The 18,915-nt window shown below is 34.9% G+C and overlaps 1 protein-coding gene across 6 annotated transcripts in view; it reads right to left on the minus strand.

Moving 5' to 3' along the window:
- Positions 1–18,915, minus strand: part of DENND4C (DENN domain containing 4C) — a 135,337-nt gene that overhangs the window by 39,823 nt on the left and 76,599 nt on the right. For 4 of the 6 annotated variants that reach the window (XM_057549342.1, XM_057549340.1, XM_057549341.1 and 1 more), the window contains 8 exons: positions 14,720–14,865; positions 13,258–13,293; positions 13,041–13,171; positions 11,002–11,134; positions 8,635–8,841; positions 3,849–3,977; positions 3,518–3,662; positions 3,096–3,242 (listed from right to left, as the gene is read on the minus strand). In XM_057549342.1, the coding sequence (XP_057405325.1) occupies positions 3,096–3,242; positions 3,518–3,662; positions 3,849–3,977; positions 8,635–8,841; positions 11,002–11,134; positions 13,041–13,171; positions 13,258–13,293; positions 14,720–14,865 (1,074 nt within the window). The remainder of the gene's footprint in view (positions 1–3,095; positions 3,243–3,517; positions 3,663–3,848; positions 3,978–8,634; positions 8,842–11,001; positions 11,135–13,040; positions 13,172–13,257; positions 13,294–14,719; positions 14,866–18,915) is intronic. The other 2 variants (XM_057549344.1, XM_057549343.1) reach the window with 1 other exon arrangement.

The raw sequence follows: 18,915 nt of genomic DNA on the forward strand, positions 1-18,915 counted from the left end.
TCTATGGGTGGTAGGCCCACTGGCTGTGGTAGCATTTAATCTCCATTACTTTGGGAGTAATTCAAGGCCTTTTGAAATGGAGCTTTTGCACTTTATGCTCTTTTTGTGAACTGACTGTGAGAGCTATGTTTGATATTAAAGCTATAAGTGGTGTTTCCTGTGAATACGTATATGTGTGTGTTTATTTCCAAAATGATTTCTGCAACGGCTGCAGTGAGGAATACATTTAATGGATTGTAAAGTGCGTTTGTTCAAATTCATTTATTTAATGAATTTGGGTATCATTGTTATTAAACATACTTAAAATTAGTGTAGTTTAATTGTTGGTTTCTCCTCAGAGCTGTGAAATTAATACACCTACATATTTCCAGTATAGAAGTAGCTAGAGGCAGTTTATTTTTATTGAAAGTTCTCTAATTATGTCATGTGGATATAAAATCTCAAATATAGAAAACAACTCACCTAAGCTGTAGTTCATCCAGTCACTGGAAGGAAGATCATAAAACATAATATAGTAAATGAGTTCAGCAGGAAAATTCTGTATCTACCTGTTTCTCTTCATTTCCTGTGACCATTAAAAAAAAATTTATTTATTTAGGCTGTGCCACGTCTTAGTTGCGGCATGCGGGATCTTCATTGTGGCATGCAGACTTCTAAGTTGCAGCATGCGTGAGGGATCTAGTTCCCTGACCAGGGATTGAACCCGGGCCCCCTGCACTGGGAGCATGGAGTCTTAACCACTGGACCACCAGGGAAATCCCTCCTGTGACTGTTTTTTTAAAATTAAGGGATTCATAGGCAATCATATTTATAAGAATAATAGGACTGGGGCTTCCCTGGTGGCGCAGTGGTTGAGAATCTGCCTGCCGATGCAGGGGACACGGGTTCGAGCCCTGGTCTGAGAGGATCCCACATGCTGCGGAGCAGCTGGGCCCGTGAGCCACAATTACTGAGCCTGCGCGTCTGGAGCCTGTGCCCCGCAACAAGAGAGGCCGCGATGGTGAGAGGCCCGCGCACCGCGATGAAGAGTGGCCCCCGCCTGCCACAACTAGAGAAAGCCCTCGCACAGAAACTAAGACCCAGCACAGCCATAAATAAATAAATTAATTTAAAAAAATTATTTAAAAAAAATACTGCTATTTAGAATGACTTCTTTTAGTCTTTTTTTTTTTTTTATTGGCCCCCCTCAGAAAGTCTGATAAAGCATTACGGTGCCATGAAATGGACACTAGACTGGGGACTGAGTAAACTGATTAAACCCAGATATGCCCTCAACAAGCTAAGTGACTCAGTATCAGGTACTAAGTGGAAAGATTCTGTGAGATAATCCTTAATGAAAAGAGTAACTTAAGCATCTGGGCTGGAAGTCTCCAAAAATATCAGATGACATCACCAGAAACTCTACAGAGACACATAATCACTGTAAATTCAGTATCAGAGCTTCAGTCATTTGAAATGTAGCTTAAAAGAAATATATGAAAAAGGGATCTGAAGTTTCTTCCCCAACTGGGGAATATGGAATCTTCATGCAGTTTCCCAGAATTACTAGTAAATCGTTTTTTTTCCATTAAAGGAGACAAGTTTAAAAACCCAGAGGGATAAGGAGAGTGTTTATCTATTATTATTATGATTATTAGTGAAATGGTTTCATACCACAAATTATTTTCTTGATTTTCCATAAATGAAATCCATTTATTAATCACTAGGAAAAAAATACAGGAGGAAATAAAATAAGGTGGTTTTCAAATGAAAGTCTCATGAAAATTCCTACATGTTGAAAGAAATTTAATTTACAAACAGGATTGTAACTTACAGCTTTATGTTGACTTTCACCAATTTATACATGCTTCTGTAATTATGGGGATAGTTTTTAGCACAAGAATCAGCAGATCAGTTTTAGCAAGCAAAAACCACCTTAACAGCTGGAATACTGAAATCTTTAACGCTCATAAAACTATTTGACTCAATGATGCTACAAACCACCCTCAAAATAAGAATTGTAGCAAGGCATAGCATATTTTCAATTAAGATAACAAATATGCTTTGCAAATTGATCATAAAGTGTTAGTTGGGTATTTTCAGTAGTATGTATATGATTACACATATCTGAAGGAGAAAAAGCCAAGAAAACTAAAATTGCTTTCCACTTGCAACAGTACTTAAAATATAACAAAAGGCCCCTCCCCCACCCTTGCATGTCAGCAAAATTTAACCTAATAAATGGGAAATTACCTGAAGTGGTTAACATTCAAGGGTAGAATTAATGCACACGTGTATCCATAGCTTCACGTCACACAAGTCTGTCTGCACCCCACACCATGACAGCCAAGGACAAATGCAGCACCAAGAAACAGCACAGAGCAAAAAGCAGAGCAACAAAGAGCAGAGAAAAGGAAACTTCAGTCATTGAGACAAGTTCATCAGATGAAGCACTGGAATTAGACTCAGAATTCTTTTTAAAGAAAAGCTTGAGATATTAACAATAACAACAAAAAAGAAAAACAGAGAAGAAGGATGTGCAACACACACATGTCTGCTCAACGTGCTACCAATTAAAGCTTATTTCTAACTTCAGAGGACAGAGATTATGCCCATAGCTTTGTATGTAAAAGTAGCTTCAGTAGTTTCTCAGATTTTAAAAAGTGTCATTTAAAGTAATGACTGTGCAAAGAATACGTTTTTCTCGTGGTGTGTGACTTATTTTCTTCCCTCTTTAATATTCATAATCTCAAATCTTTAATAAATATTATCCACTTAATGAAAAAAAGATTTGCAATTGTGTCACTAACAGTCAAGTTCCTCAGCTCACAATTCCTAACAATTATATCATATACTTTCACAAATTAATGATGAACGAACACAAAGAAGTACCATGTAAGAGCCTTTTGCACAGCACTCCCAAGTTTATTTTATACTATAGGAAATAAGAGAAGTGATCTGCAATCAGAGGTGTACTTTCTCCCCTTATTTATGTGTGGTATTTTTTAGGTATTCATATTGCACAAACTTGAGAGAGGAAGGTAAAAGTTTTTTTAAAAAATGGAAGACTTAACAGGAGAGTAAGTGAAGGGTTAGTAAAATCCAGATTTTAGTACCTGTGCTAGAGTGATTATCAGTGGAATCAAGCCTGATTAAATCTCTGACGAAGACTGCGTGCTCCCCACTGTTAGCATCATTAGAACTATCCACACTACCGTGGCTCACCGTGTCCCCATCACTTCCACCTGTGGCATTTTGAGGAGCTAAAGATAAGGACAACAGCAGTTCAATAACTCACGCACTGGTAATCTCTGAAACTAAACACGAGTGACTCACAGTTCATTTAAAGTTGCAGAATACTTGCTAAATTTGTGAGAGAAGAAAATAATTTTGGACTAAGGCAACCTCTATCTTTAGTAGTATATGAAAATATCAACTAGAATTTCATTTACGTTTTCTGCCTCATATAAGTAAAAATTCACATGTCTATAAAGCTTATGGTTCAGCAAGAAAGTGTCTTTCCAACCACATTTATTACCTGATAGTGAGGAGACCTGTGACTTTTGCACGGTATTTTTAAGTGGCTGCCTAAATTGTGCCAAGCCACGTACCACATTCCGTACCTTCATCCATAAGAAGATACCACTGCGGGTACTGCTAGGCCACGGGCTCTCCAAAACTACCTAAAGGTAAAATAAAGGTTAAAATAATCTTTATTAGGAATATTTGAATTTTTTAAAAATACATACACATATAATATATACAAAAAGAATTCTACCCCAAAACGTCTAAGTTTCTTAAATAAAAGGCATAATAAATTTATCAATCTTAATAAGCAGCATATATTGCCTAATGTCAATCCTACTTACCTTATTATAATAGCCATAAGTAATAGCATTTGGCTTTATTTTAGCAGTTTTCATTTCAAATAAAACTCTCACTGCTAAGACAGGATGACCCCAAAGTCCACAAAGCTGCATTACTACTCGATAGCACACCTAACAAAAAATAACATCAAAGCATTAATAGTTAGCATATTAGTCTGTGACTTGTAGAGATTTTTAAATGACTTTACTCAATTCTTCTTTTCAAAGTTATTAAGCAATAGTTATTACTATTTTCTCCTTTGTTCTGGTTTGAGAGTCTCGGTAAACTATTTTTTAAACCTATTCATTAATGGAAGTACCAGCATTATTAACTTTTCCACATAAGACCTATGGGCACGTGTGCCGTTTGTTTCAGTAACTAAGTTTACACAAAGAAAACAACTATTATTTTCCATAATATGAGAAGGAATTCATTTTTAAAATCAAGCATGATTAAAATAGCTCTCTCCCAAATCATGTTCTATATTTTATGCCAAAGGAATTAAAAGCAGCATCTCCAGAATGCCTACATAACAAAAAGGATTCTATGAACCCGTGTCTTAGAAAAAGTATGAGAAGAAAGTTAAAAACACTGTAATATTATTAGCAAAGGCTTTTCTGAGAATATGTGTTTACTGAAGAGGGCTAGATTTGATCAGAAGAGGACGACTCAGTGGGGAACTCCTAAAAGTTAGAATATCACATTTGGAAGACAACAGTAGAAACCATAAAGAATGAAACAGGAATCTCATGGATCCCTGGCAAAGAGGTGAGCCAGTTTACAGGACTAGTGAACACGGCAGCCAAAGACTACTATAGCTTAATCTGAGAATAAGAAAATATACATAAAAAAGATACTCTTCTTGGGACTTGTAAAATGTCCTCTGTTTATAACAGAGCTGTTTAACAACTGTGAGTACCATAAAGCCAAGTTGCACTCTATACTAAAGGGGAAAGTATAAAGATTTGAGAAAGGATATTTTATTCAAGAGATGAAGTAGCGAAAGAGATGTGAAGAGGCAGAGGATCATAAAGATGAGTACTATAAAGCTGGAAATGGAGAGTTTAATTTAGGAGCAGAGGAGTTCAGAAACTGTTAGAGCAACTTCATAAATGACTAGGTTAAAGAAGTGTTAGGAAACTACATAAATTAGGAACAAATGGGAGAACTAGGTAAGATGTATGACGTGATTAAGAAGAACCTGGCACAAGAGTTCTTCAAATATCTGAAGAGTTGTCACTTGAAAGAACCAGTAAACAACTTCTGCGGTCCCAAAAAAGCCGCAGGGAGGTGGAACTGAACTCAGCATAAAACACAAACTTTCTAACAAAGCCAACTCAAGCACAGGCAAGGTCCCATATATTACAGACTTTCAACATCTCAGGTTTAGGTTGAAGTTTTACTAAAATATCTTCAAGTCCTATTCAACTCTAAGATTCTATGAGCCATGAAGAAGTAAATCACTTTCTATGTCAAATTGGGATTAATCTAAAATTTTCCAAAACCATTCTCGACAATTAATTTATTCTGAAGTCTACAAAGCATTCCTCCAAACTTCCAGGCTTACCCGTGTAAGAGCCAGGCATCAAACTAAAGAAACAGTAATAATGCCAGGGATATAATTTTTTAATTGCAGTATTTTGTTGCCTACAACATGATACCTTTTGGATATCTATGTTAGATAAAAGATGGCCACAGAATCTTCGCTACTCCTCCCGTGAGAGGTCTATGTCCCTTCCCCCTGAATTGAGGGGGAAAGCCTCTGAGATTACATGACCAATAGAATTTGCCTGAAGTGACAACTGTACCAGTTTCCTGGCTTAAGCCTTAAGAAAGGTCACTTTCCACTTCCTCTGTCTTGAAACAAATGCTCTTGGAGTGCTAAGCTATCATGGGAAAAGCCCAAGTACCACATGGAGAGGTCTGAGACTACATGGAGGAAGAGGGGTCCACCTGAGCCCAGCCTTCCAGATAACCTTGCCAAGGTACCTGGCTGGCATGTGAGTTAGACCAGCTAGCAACTGATTACAACCAAGTGATTCTAAGTAATACAGTGTGGAGCAGAAAAATCACCTCAAATTCTTCCTGGATTTTCAGCAAATAAAATAATAAGATTTAATAAAATGGTTATTTTAAGCCACTAAGTTCTGGGGTGGTTTGTTACTCAGCAATGTACAACAATATCTATATGAATAGACTGATGAGACAAGGTAAGACTAAGCTTGACACAAACATTTCATTTCCATTAAAAATTTAATAAATAGTATTAAAAGCAAAACACATGATGCATTTTAACTTTAATTTAGCCTACATGGCATATGCTATTTCTGGGTCTTTACTAGTTTTATTTAAAAATCTACGTTATTACAACTTCTGCAAACATAACATGTAGAACACAAAGCTGTCAAAACATTAAGCATATGAATGAGACAGTGGGTTCTAATGGAGTATGAACCTAAAAATCAAAACCACTTACTTGCTAGGTGGCCTTATGTGTGTGTCATTTCATCTAAGTTTCAAATTTCTTTCTTTGTAAAATGTAGCTAATATATAATTGCCTCATAGAGTTGCTGGGAATACCAAAGGAAATAATGTACATAAAAATAGTGTGAAAATTTTAATGTGCTATTCTATGTGTAATCAATAAACAAATAAAATGCATCAAATATGCCAAGCAAATATGCATCCTTAAGTTTTAAAATAAAGAAACATTTCTTTCTTCCAGTTGTAGAGATGTAATTACTTCGGGTGACTACAAATCTGTCAATATAACTTGTTAGAAGTAGGAATACAACAAATTAACCTCCAAATTTTTAAGCCTCCTATCAGAGTGTTTATTGGGAAAATAGTCTAAAAAACTTTTTTAGCTTACTAGTCATAATTGCTACATGTTAGAAAATAGGAGAATGTAATTACTTGTAACAAAGACTACCGTAGAACCTTAATATCTATAGAGGAGATTACTTTTCAGGCAATTTGTCTTATGAACTTATCAAAGAAACTTAATCAAGTATTGTGCTTTGAGTTTAGAGTGCAGTAACAAAAGTAATACTCGCTCTCTCATAGAGCATATTTTAAAGCACTTTAAAAATATTCTGGGCTTCCCTGGTGGCGCAGTGGTTAAGAATCTGCCTGCCAATGCAGCGGACACGGGTTCAAGCCCTGGTCTGGGAAGATCCCACATGCCACGGAGCAACTAAGCCCGTGAGCCACAACTACTGAGCTTGCGCGTCCGGAGCCTGTGCTCCGCAACGGGAGAGGCCGCGACAGTGAGTGGCCCGTGCACCACGATGAAGAGTGGCCCCCACTTGCTGCAACTGGAGAAAGCCCTCACACAGAAACGAAGACCTAACACAGCCAAAAATAAATAAATAAATAAATAAATAAATTTATAAAAAAAAAAAAAATTCTGTGCTTGCACAAAGTTAAAGCACATCTTAAAATATATCTTAGATATATTATCTTAGATATACCTTAGATATATCTCTATCAGAATAAGTTTTTTAAAACATTAAAATGTATGAGGTACAAAACACTAATTTTGATCAAGCACTTTTAATTTCCAAATAGTTTTATAAACATCAGATGAGAGAAAATGTGATCAAATGTGAGAATGGATATTTTACTTGTTTTATAACTTTATCTTTTCATTTGAAAAGTTTTTTAAAACATACAGATAATACTTAGAGAAAAATGAGTTTTAGTGTGCTCACAAGCATTATCAAATCTTAATAACGTACATGCTTTATCAGTTTCAGATCTTTTTTATTTTAGAAGAGGAGAAAATTGCAGTTATTGCTGAAGCCTATAATGTGCCCCTCCTCAATCGCATTTCTCTTCTAACCTCGTGCTCTCTCCTTCTCCCCAAACACCCATTACTCTGAATTTTTATTCCAACTGCATTTTAAATTCTAATCCAGTTCTAAATAATCATTTTAGTTATTTTAACACCAAAAGTAACTTTTAAAGGGAAAAACAGCAAAGAGAAGAGCTAAATAAGTAACTCAGTTTCTTCAGCCGTCAGTTGGATAATACCACTCACTACCTATCTCTGAGGATGGTTCTGAGGCTTAAGAGATGTAGCACTCTGTTCACTGAGCGCTTACTATCAGCCAGGTACTTGTCTGGGCACACTATGTACATTAACTGATTTAACTGTCAAATTAACCATTTGAGGATAGGAACTAAATATCATTATATACCTCAGGGGGGCAATTTTATCCCCCAGGTCACACCTGGCAATGTCTGCAGACATTTTTGATTGCATGGAGCTACTGGCATCTAGTGCACAGAGGCCAGGGATGCTGTTAAACATCCTACCATGTACAGGACAGGACCCCACAATAAAAAATGATGTGGGCCAAAATGGCAACGGTGCCAAGGTTGAGAAACTCAGACCTCCATTTTCAGATACATAATCTGAAACACAGATAGGTTACGTAACTCACCTAGGACACAGGTCCTAAGTGGAGAGCCACTTACTAAAGGCCTATTTGCTTCCTAATAAAGTTATCTTAAGAATAAAATTAAGTCAATATTTTTTTCTATTTATCAAGGGCAAACAATCTGGTCTAAGGAAGTCAGTCTCTGCTGCATTTTAAAGCAATAATTTTTAAATAAATTTATTTTAAAATAATAAGTATTAGCTCTATGAAACAGTATAACAATTTTACCTTTCCTACTTAATGAAAATATTCGAGGATACTGAAAAGCAACTCAGACCTAAATTTTCTTAAAAATACAAATAAAATTTATCGTAGTAACAATAACCCAATTTGTTATACTTGCCTCATCTAGAGGATCCACATCCGTTTTCCTCATCTTAATAAGTACATCATATGCCTGCTGAAGTGCTCTGACCTTAGGATGAGAAACTCTAACATAGGCTGGGAGACAAATAAACCATAAACTGTAACAGTGACTGAAGAGACACTTGGCCCATTGTGGTGGATTTGTATAACATCTCTTCGCCAGCTTATGAGCTGTTTTTATCTCCTAGAAAGAGAATAAATAAAACATCATGACATTCACTAAAATTCATTAGTATGACAGGAAAAGTGATAAGTAAAAGGAAGAGAGGAATTTAATGTAATATCTGACTCTAAAATCAAGCATTTCATAGTTTTGCTTTTGTGAATGGCTTCCTACTTCGTGCCCCATGGTTCTTTCTATAGAAGCACTTTATACTGTATTTTAACTATTTGGCAAGCAGGTGTCTCCTAATAGACTAGAAATTCCTTAAAAGCAGAGATTATTCATATTATTATAATACAATGGGTAATTAATTGTCCCTCACACAGAAGGCACTCATATGTTTGACGAATGAAAGGGATTTCATTTATAGCTTATACTTCTATAGAATCATTCTTGAAAAGTCAAGAGTCTTCTCACTCTTCCCCCTGATAAAAAGTTTAAGATGCCCTAGGCTATTCCCCACCAAGATTTCCACTCTACCTTCTGTGTTAATTCCTTCACTGACTGATTTGTTAAAAAGACCTATTCCTTTGCAGGCAACATAGTCTGAGAAAGATCACAGACCTTCCTACCTAATAGTTTTATGGCATGTTTTCTAGTTCTGATTTTCATTCTGATTTAGGTGGAAGAGAGAAAAAGGTATCAAAGTCACCTGCTGAGCGTTATCAAACTCTACATATTCCCAGAAACTATAGAGCCCTCCACACATGTCAGACTGCCACTGTCTGCCTTGCACTGAAGATCCCTCTGCTGGATGTGTCCTAAATAAACATACTGTTATGAGCTCTATTTCCAAGAGACTTGCCTGGAAAAAAAATTCTGGTGAAAATGAGATTTAAAGATGTAGTAGCAAAATTGTCACATTAAAAAAACTTGCCTTTATTAAGCTGATAATGGTTAAAAAAAAAAAATTCCCCTCAGACAACACTGACAGAATTGTGTACTATATGGGATTAAGGATCACCTCAGGTTACCCCTAGGATTTGAAGGACTGTACATGAATTGGTAAAACCTGAACTAAGAATTTCATTCTGAAATTTTCCATGTTTTGTAGACCCCCAAAATATCAGTATATGTATAAAGGATGTTCAATTTTAACTCACACCTAACCATAGTTTAACTCTTTATACCTAAATCAGATATAGTATTAAAACAAGATGTCTAGCTTGTCCTAAGTTAACTTCCTTTAGAAGGTAATATTCAGTAGAAAATATATTTACATTAACCATGAGGAAAAATCAAAATCACAATGAGATACCACTTCATATACGTTAGGATGGCTATAATCAAAAAGACAGAAGATAACAAGAATTAACAAGGATGTGGTAAAATTTCGACTGCTGGTGGGAATTTTAAATGGTGTACCCACTTTGGAAAACAGTCTAACAAGTTCTCAGAAGGTTAAACACAGAGTTACTATATGACACAGCAATTCTACTTTAGGCATATAACCCAAAGAAATGAAAACATATAACCACACAAACACTTGTACACAAATGTCTACAGCAGTACTATGCATAACAGCCAAAAAGTAGGAACCACCCACATGTACATGAATGGATAAATAAAATATTCCGCACAATGGAATATTATTCAGCAATAAAAATACATGAAATACTGATACATTCTACAACACAGATGAACCTTAAAAACATTATGCTAAGTGAAAGAAGCCAGTCACAAAATGCCACATACTGTACAATTCCATTTTTATGAAATGCCCAGAACAGGCAAAACTATAGAGACAGAAAATAGATTAGTGATTGCCTGGGGCTGTGGAAGATGGAGGAACTGGGGGGTTAACAGCTTAGGGGTACGGGCTTTCTTTTTAGGGTGATGAAAATGTTCTATAATTGATTGTGATGGTGGCTGCACAACCCTGTGAAGATACTAAAAGCCAGTGAGTATACTTAAACAAGTGAATTGTACGGTATATGAATTATGTTTCAATAAAGTTTTTTTTTTAAGTGTATTTAGTTCCCAAGGTTCTCTTAGAACATAAACATAAGCATTCAAAAACTTCAGCCTCAATATTATAAGTCGGGTTGCAAGAAATCGACTTTAATTCATTAACAACCATAGTGGGTCTTCAAATGATTGCTGTGGGTGACAAGTCTAAACTATGAGCTGCATATCACATATACATAGTTTACATTTTAAATTAGATAAAGAATATCTGACCTGTTTAGTTCTCTTAGCCATGAGAGCTGGACTGTTTGTAATGCTACTCCCAGTGGGGTGTCTACTAAAACAAAGTTTCAACTCCTGCGGTCTGTCAAAAAGCTTAAGGTCCAGTCTTGGAAAGTATTTGTAACTAAAATAAAAAGCAAAAATAGAACTGCTGATTTAAAATACATTAGCTCTTAATATTATGCCAGAATTTAGGTGAATATTTCTAAACCTCAAACGTACCCAATATTATTTTCCAAAATCCTTGTATAGAAATTGTTTTTTTCAAAAATATAAGGTGATGCAATTATAAGATACATAGACTATCTACATGGAAACTTTGGCTCCTCCGCATCCTATTATTTTCAATCAATCCCTAGAACACAGAAAACCCTCATATCTTGACAGAAGAATTAGTAACCCTTTCAACAGAACCCATGTGTTCAATGATAATTTATATTAAAAGATAACATTTAGTATACTTTGTAATTTTGTTTTTCTTTGTAAAAGTACCTTGCATTCACACTTAAAAGGAAAAAATCCCAAATATTTTTATATTAGGGACGTGCCATAATTTAACCAATTCTTTACTGTTGGACATTTTTAGGTTATTTCTCAATTTTTGCAATTAAGTATCTTTGTACATTTATCTTTGTGAATACTTTTACTTAATTTCTTAGAATAATGCCCAATAACAGAGTTTTCTATGGTAAATATTTATCAAGAAAATAAAAATTATTACAATCGCTATCAAATTACTTCCAGAGAGGTTATACTTACATACACTCTAACTAGAAGAATAGCCTATCCTCAAGCTGATAGATTAAAAATGCTTCTACTCATCATTTGGTTTGCATTTCTTTAAATACTAGAAAAGCTTAACATACTTTCATATTATCAACTGTTGAGATTTCTTCTCAGAAATCGCCTAGTTATTTCCTTTGGCCAATCTTCTTCTGAAATATATTGCCTTTCCTATTTGATTTACTTATTTGTCAATACCTGCATTCCAATGTATAGTGATCAAAGCCAAAGTAAAAAAGAATTCTATAATTAACATGCAATCAAAATAGTGCTTAATTAAACCACTCAATCTCAGGTATACATTTTTCATTCTTATGGAGTCCTGGTGAGATTATATATTAATTCTATATTTTTGGAAAAAACTTATTTTATATTCCCTTTGCCCCAGAAATTCTTTTATGAATACAGCCAAAGAAAATAACTGTGTATACACACAAAGATATAGATAGCAAAGAACTATAAATAAATCCACAGGAGACTAGTTTAACAAATCACAACAAATGCATACAGTGTGGTTATTTATAATGAATGGCACAAAAATATATATTGGCATGGAAAAATGTTCAGACCATTAAAGGCAAACACACGTCACAAAGAATATGTGCAAGATGAACTAATATTTGTTTTAAGTATAGTAAATGCAAATTTATGTACAAGAAGACAAAAAAGATACACATATAATTGTTAACAGACATTAAGTACTGGTGCTAAAACGACGTGCTAGTTTTTTTGTTTGATTTTCTAAACCTATTAAATGGTATTCAAATGATCATAATAATAAACAATCAAACATTTTAATTTCTTAAAAGATTCCCATCCAAATCAAATAAGTTTATTTTAATAAAGAATGATTCCTGGCCCTCTACTTTTAAGTTTTCTCTGATATATTACTAATGCATAAGAATTTCACAGTCCTTATATTGACAACAAAACCCCCCAGAGGGAGGGGTAACCTCACAAAAGTGAATTTTTTCTTCTTCAGAAATGAAATTTTTAAAGATTAAAATATGGTAAATGTTTAGGTTAACAGTGATAAACATCTGGTTTCCCTTCCAACTGGGCTGTCCAATTCTTAAATTACAATACCTGGTGATATCTCCATAAAATATTCATCTCCATTAGTTCACTAAATACATTTTGAAAATGACCTTTACAAATGATTGCTATACAACGTATCTACTAATAATCACAAAAGATCAAATTATTAAAGCTGTGCCCAAACAACTCTTTAAAAAAATTCCTGCTACCTGTACTTTGGTGACAGATCCTTTCCATCATCAGGCGGTGGCTCGGGTGGCATTATGAACACAGTATGCTCACTTTTCTGTGAATCATCTAGCTCTATCAATTTGGTATCTTCTGCTGAATCAAAATCAACCTAAAGATAATTATTTTCTCCAATTAATTTGCATTTAAGCAAGACCTGATTCTGAAACGTTAAAACTTAAATTTAAGAAAAAATACCTTATCTGTTTTCTCTGTGCCTTTATCAGGAAACAACTAGAAAAAAAAGAAAAGAATTCTTAGTGAAAATGTCTACTCTGAATTTAATAGAGATTATCTTAAATTATTATTTAAAAAACTATCCTTTTTTAATACTAGGCAGATATGAAACACTTCACAATATATTTGGTGGCCTCCCTACTACTAGGCTAAAGTATAATATTTCTCTTACAGCTACTAAGAGAGAAACAATTTATTTTGACTGGTTTCTTCATAAATCCCTCCTTAGAAGCAAAAGATGGGGAGGGGGTGGGATGAATCGGGAGATTGGGATTGACATATATACACTAATATGTATAAAACAGATAACTAATAAGAACCAGCTGTATAAAAAATTAATCAATTATTTAAAAAAAGAAGCAGCAAAAGATGGGCAATCACAAGGAGAACCTGGCTTCTCAAATCAAAAATTTCATTATTACGAAACCCCTGCATTACTGATTGATATTATCTAAGCTTCTCTCTAACTGAATGATATTGGACTATCAACATTTAAGTAAACAAAAATGTTGAAAAGTTTTAATCATATCCCTGGAGTTTTAGATCACACGGATATAATGGGAGAAAATTATTCAAGTCTTCTAAGATACACGAATCATTAGGAGCATATAAAAATTACATCATAATATTCTACCTTTTTTGGATAAAATCTCCAACTTTATATAATATAGAGTTTGCATAAACAATCAGCCCCAAGACCCACTTAGCAAAAATAAGAGCTCTATTAAAAAATGGGAAAAAATATGTGAGTTATCACTGTCAAAAATCAACTTAAACTTCCTTACGATGGGTGAGTAAAGCTTTAAAATTTAACGTATTTCCAAATAGCTTCCATTAGGACAAAAGAAATATATTAGCAAAAGTATTTGGAAAAACATTAAAACAAAAACCACAGGACTTAACACAGGACTTCCATTACCCATAGAGCTAAACTTTTTTTTTTGTTTTGTTCGTTTTTTGTTTTTGATTTTTTTTTGGCTGCACTGCATGGCTTGTGGAATCTTAGTTCCCTGAACAGTGATCGAACCCAGGCCCTCAGCAGTGACAGCGTGGAGTCTTAACCACTGGACTGCCAGGGAATTCCTAAAACTAAACTTTTTGAATGAACTACTAAATCTTATCTTATTCATGTAAAAAAAAATTTAGGAGCTTCAATGAAATGTTCTTAGTACTTAATACAAAACCAAAGTGAGATTCAAAGAGAAAAATTAGCTATGTATGGCGGTACTGGATGCCACAAAGGAAAATAATTCTTACATTAAGCCCAGAATCGGACACTCGCATGTGTACACACACACACACACACACCCCACCTATAATGCCTTCCTCAGGTCATTTGGGCTAATAATAACAATGATGATTATAAAGGTAAACAAACTGTTAAAGTTTTTCCTTAATACTGACATATAGGACAAACTTTTACCTTTTCTATGCAGTCATCAAAAAAAGCCAATCCAGTATCTTTATCACTTACAAAACTACATTCTTCAATGAAACGAATAAAAATCTGTGTTTTGGTTAAAAGGGTGTAGAATTTTGTATAGGCACGATCTCGACTTTTTAAAAATCCTGAAGAAAATAAAATTAGAATTAAATTCAGATTTTAAAGTGGAACTAAATGTTATATTAATTATTTTAAACTTGTATATATCTATATTATTTTCTTTATATATATATATATATATATACACACACACACAAAGGGAAAGAGAAAGAAACATATAGGAAATATATATCTTCTATAATATATATATTAAGGGACCATAGTCCCTTCTGCCTGATTCAACCACAGAAATCCTTAACTTATACCATTAACCTTTTCACTGAAATCTGCATCTCCTATAAGGAGCCTCTGGCCCTATAGCTCTCAAGTAGAAACTTCTGATAACTCTGCATACTCACAAGCAAGAAGGGTCAAGTCCTTCCTCTGCAATGCCACCACACAATTATTTCTGTATCATCTTGTAAAAATCTCTGCTCATCTGGCTATTATTCCACCCATTCCCCTACTAACTGTAGGCACCTAGTGACTTCAGGGACACCCTCTCCTTCATTCACTGACGAGCAGGGCACCTAATTCAAAGTCTTCTCCTCTCCAACTCCTACCATCATCATTCTTCAACACCCATAAAGACCAACCATCCAATATTTTAGTGAGTTTTTAATTCCTTAACTTTCAATGACCTGTGGTCTATTCCACCTCAATCACCAACTTCTACACATAGTTACACACTCCCTGGACTTTTCTTGGTAGCAGTGTAAACAGCTCTGCCTCCCAAATCTCTAATTAACATATTACTCCCTGACCATTACCCCTGTCTAGCTGGTATGCTTAAGTTCTTCCTACCAAGCCTTTTGCGAGGGGGATGGGGTAAGGAAGAAGATCGTTCTATGTACCTCCTCCTATCTTCACGTCTCTCTCCTCTAATATTGATTCCATGTCTGTGTACATCATTTCAATTACTTTCTTGTCAACACTCTCAATTTTTATGCCCTTTTGTCAAACTCATCTCGTATGACCTAGCCCTGGAGCAATGTATTGCCTGCTTTCTCTGGAGCTGCACCAGCGTGACTGAGCACAAGTTGCGGTGGGGAGGAGGCGCCGTTACATAACCAGGTGGATCAGAACCGCTTATACCTTCATCCCTGACCAGCAACCCCACTACATTTCTGGAGTCTGAATTTCCCTTTACCCATGTTTTCACAGTTACTTCCAATGTTTAAATACTCTCCCTCCATGTTCTCTCCCTCATCCCTGAAAAATAATACGTTATATTGCACAGAAAATGAAAATCATTAAATGAGAACTATAAAATCTACGACTCTTTCTGCAGCTATCATTTACTCCTTACTTTGTTTTACAATGAGTATGACCCTCCTCCTATCTAAGGCCAAGCCCACCACATAAGCCTGGGATTCCAGGCCTTTCAGTGTTCTCTGGACAACACTCCCTCTCTATTAGCTAGTAACCAGTATACTCAAGTCTCTCTCATTTTAAAAAACCTTTCCTTAGACAATTTTCCAAAGAGGACATTCAGAGGGCCAACAGGCACATGAAAAGATGCTCAACATCATTAATCATCAGCGAAATACAAATCAAAACCACAATGAGACATAACCTCACACTTGTAAAATGGCTATCATCGAAAAGAACACAAATAACAAATGTTGGAGAGGGTGTGGAGAAAAGGGAACCCTTGTGCACTGTTGGTGGAAATGTAAATTGTTGCTGCCACTGTGGAAAACAGTATGGAGGATTCTCAAAAAACTATGAGAAACCACATGATCCAGCAATTCCACTCCAGGGTATGTATATGGAAAAAACAAGAACACTAATTCAAAAAGATATATGAAAAAAAAAAAAAAGATATATGCACCCCAATGTTCATAGCAGCACTATTTACAATAGCCAAGACCTAAGTGGTCAACAGATGAATGGATAAAGAAGTTGTGCTATATATATATACACAAAATGGAATATTATTCATCCATAAAGAATGAAATTTTGCCATTTGCAACAACATGGATGAGTATAATGCTTAGTGAAATAAGTCAGACACAGAAAAATACTCTAAGTTATCACTTATATATGGAATCTAAAAGGTGAACCAAATTAGTAAATACAATAAAAAAGAAAACAGACTCACAGATATAGAAAACAAACTAGTGGTTACAAGTGGTGAGAGGGAAGGGGGGAAGGGTTAGATAGGGGTAGGGGATTAAGAGGTACAAACTATTATGCATAAAATAAACTACGAGGACATACAACACAGGGAACATAGCCAATATTTTATAATAACTATAAATGGAGTATAACCTTTAAAAATTGTGAATCACTATGTTGTACACCTGTAACATATAAATATTGCACATCAATTATACTTCAACAAATAAATAAAATAAAAAACCTTTCCTTAACAAATAATTAGATTCTTCCCTTTTCTGCTGTTTCCCTTCTCAATAAAGGGCACAACCATCCACTTGGTGGTTAAAGACAAGAATCTCAAAGTTGTTCTTGACATCTCCCTCTATCTTACAACCCATATTCAATTGCCAAGTTCTATTCAATCTACCTCCTAAAAATCACTCTTCTATTCATACTACCAACTAATCCAGGTCACTTCCACTGATCACTTGGACCAATGCACTAACCAACTAATAAGTAGATCCATACTTTGGATGCCCCCAATTCAATCTCTGCAGAGAAGCCAAAAAGATTTTTTTTTAACATTAAACATGATCTTTTAAAAATGCAAATCTGATCCTATTACCTACTTAAATATCCCTCACTGACTTGCAATTACTCTTGGAATAAAGACGGAAACCCTTCATTAGTCCTAAAAGATCCAACATAATCTGGCTCACACCTACCATTTCAAGCATGGTTTTTAAGCCACTTTCCCCTCCAGCCTTTCTTTCTATGATGCTTCAGGACATTCCACATGCTGTGGTCCTTACTACATCCCCTTGAGGTATTAAATAGTTGAGAAAGACTTCAATAAAATAGAAATAAATTATTCTTGACAAGTGGTAAGAAAAAGTCTTTTTTTCTTCTTCTAATGGATCTAGGCAATGATCAGCAAAGGCTGCTAATACAATTAAATGAAAGGCTGGTGGGGAAACTATCAATATAATGAATGAATGAGCCTGATAAAACTTGAACCCATGGATCAATCTTAGGAGCACTAAAAATGGGACACAGCCAGACTTGCGATAAGTAGTGAGCATCATGTGTTTTAGCACCACTTGCCAAGAAAACTGAACCTGAATATAATCAAGCTCTAGATCAGTACTGCTTAATTCAGTAACCACTACACACATGTGGCAATTCAGCAATTAAAATGTGGCTGGTCTTTAATGAACCACATACCCAAAACCACGTCACTATTAAGTTGTGGAGCTGGAATTTGAACAGACAGTCTGACTTCTGAGTCCATGCCATTATTAGTGATTTATACCCAGAGGTGAAGGTTCAGAAAAAAAAAAAAAAAATGTGGCTGGTCCAAACTGAGACGTGCTATAAGTATAAAACACACACCAATTTCAAAGCCTTAGTATGGAAAAAGAATGTAAAATATGTCATTAAAATTTTTACAATTTGATTACATGTTGAAGTGATACACTTTGGATATATCAAGTTAGAGAAAACATATTAATAAAATTAACTTCCCCTACTGCTTTTTTAAAAACTGTGTCTACCAGAAAATCTCAAATTATATATGTGGCTCCCATTATATTTCTTTTGAACAGTGTGGCTCTTAATCCAACCACAAGTTTACAGGAAATATAGATGAAAAAAATGTTAAATGACACCATGGGGATACAATCAGATAAAAACACATATAACTTCAGGAAATTCTAAACACAGTTTATGGGCGAAATGATTTCCTACTTGGAATTTAGAAAGAAAAGGAGGGGTGGAGGAGGGGAGGAGAAAAGGACGAAGGAAGAGTAAAATAAACATAGATGAAACTAAAACAACAGAATGTTGATTGCTACTACTGCTGAAGTTGGAAGATAGCTACATTATTCTCCCTACTTTTATACATGTTTGTTAAAGTATCCCTAAAAAAAAGTTAACCCAAAACCCACAGCTAAATCCTATTCTTTTTTCAGGCC

The sequence above is a fragment of the Balaenoptera acutorostrata genome, chromosome 6, assembly GCF_949987535.1.
Source record: "Balaenoptera acutorostrata chromosome 6, mBalAcu1.1, whole genome shotgun sequence".
Classification (NCBI taxonomy): Eukaryota; Metazoa; Chordata; class Mammalia; order Artiodactyla; family Balaenopteridae; genus Balaenoptera; species Balaenoptera acutorostrata.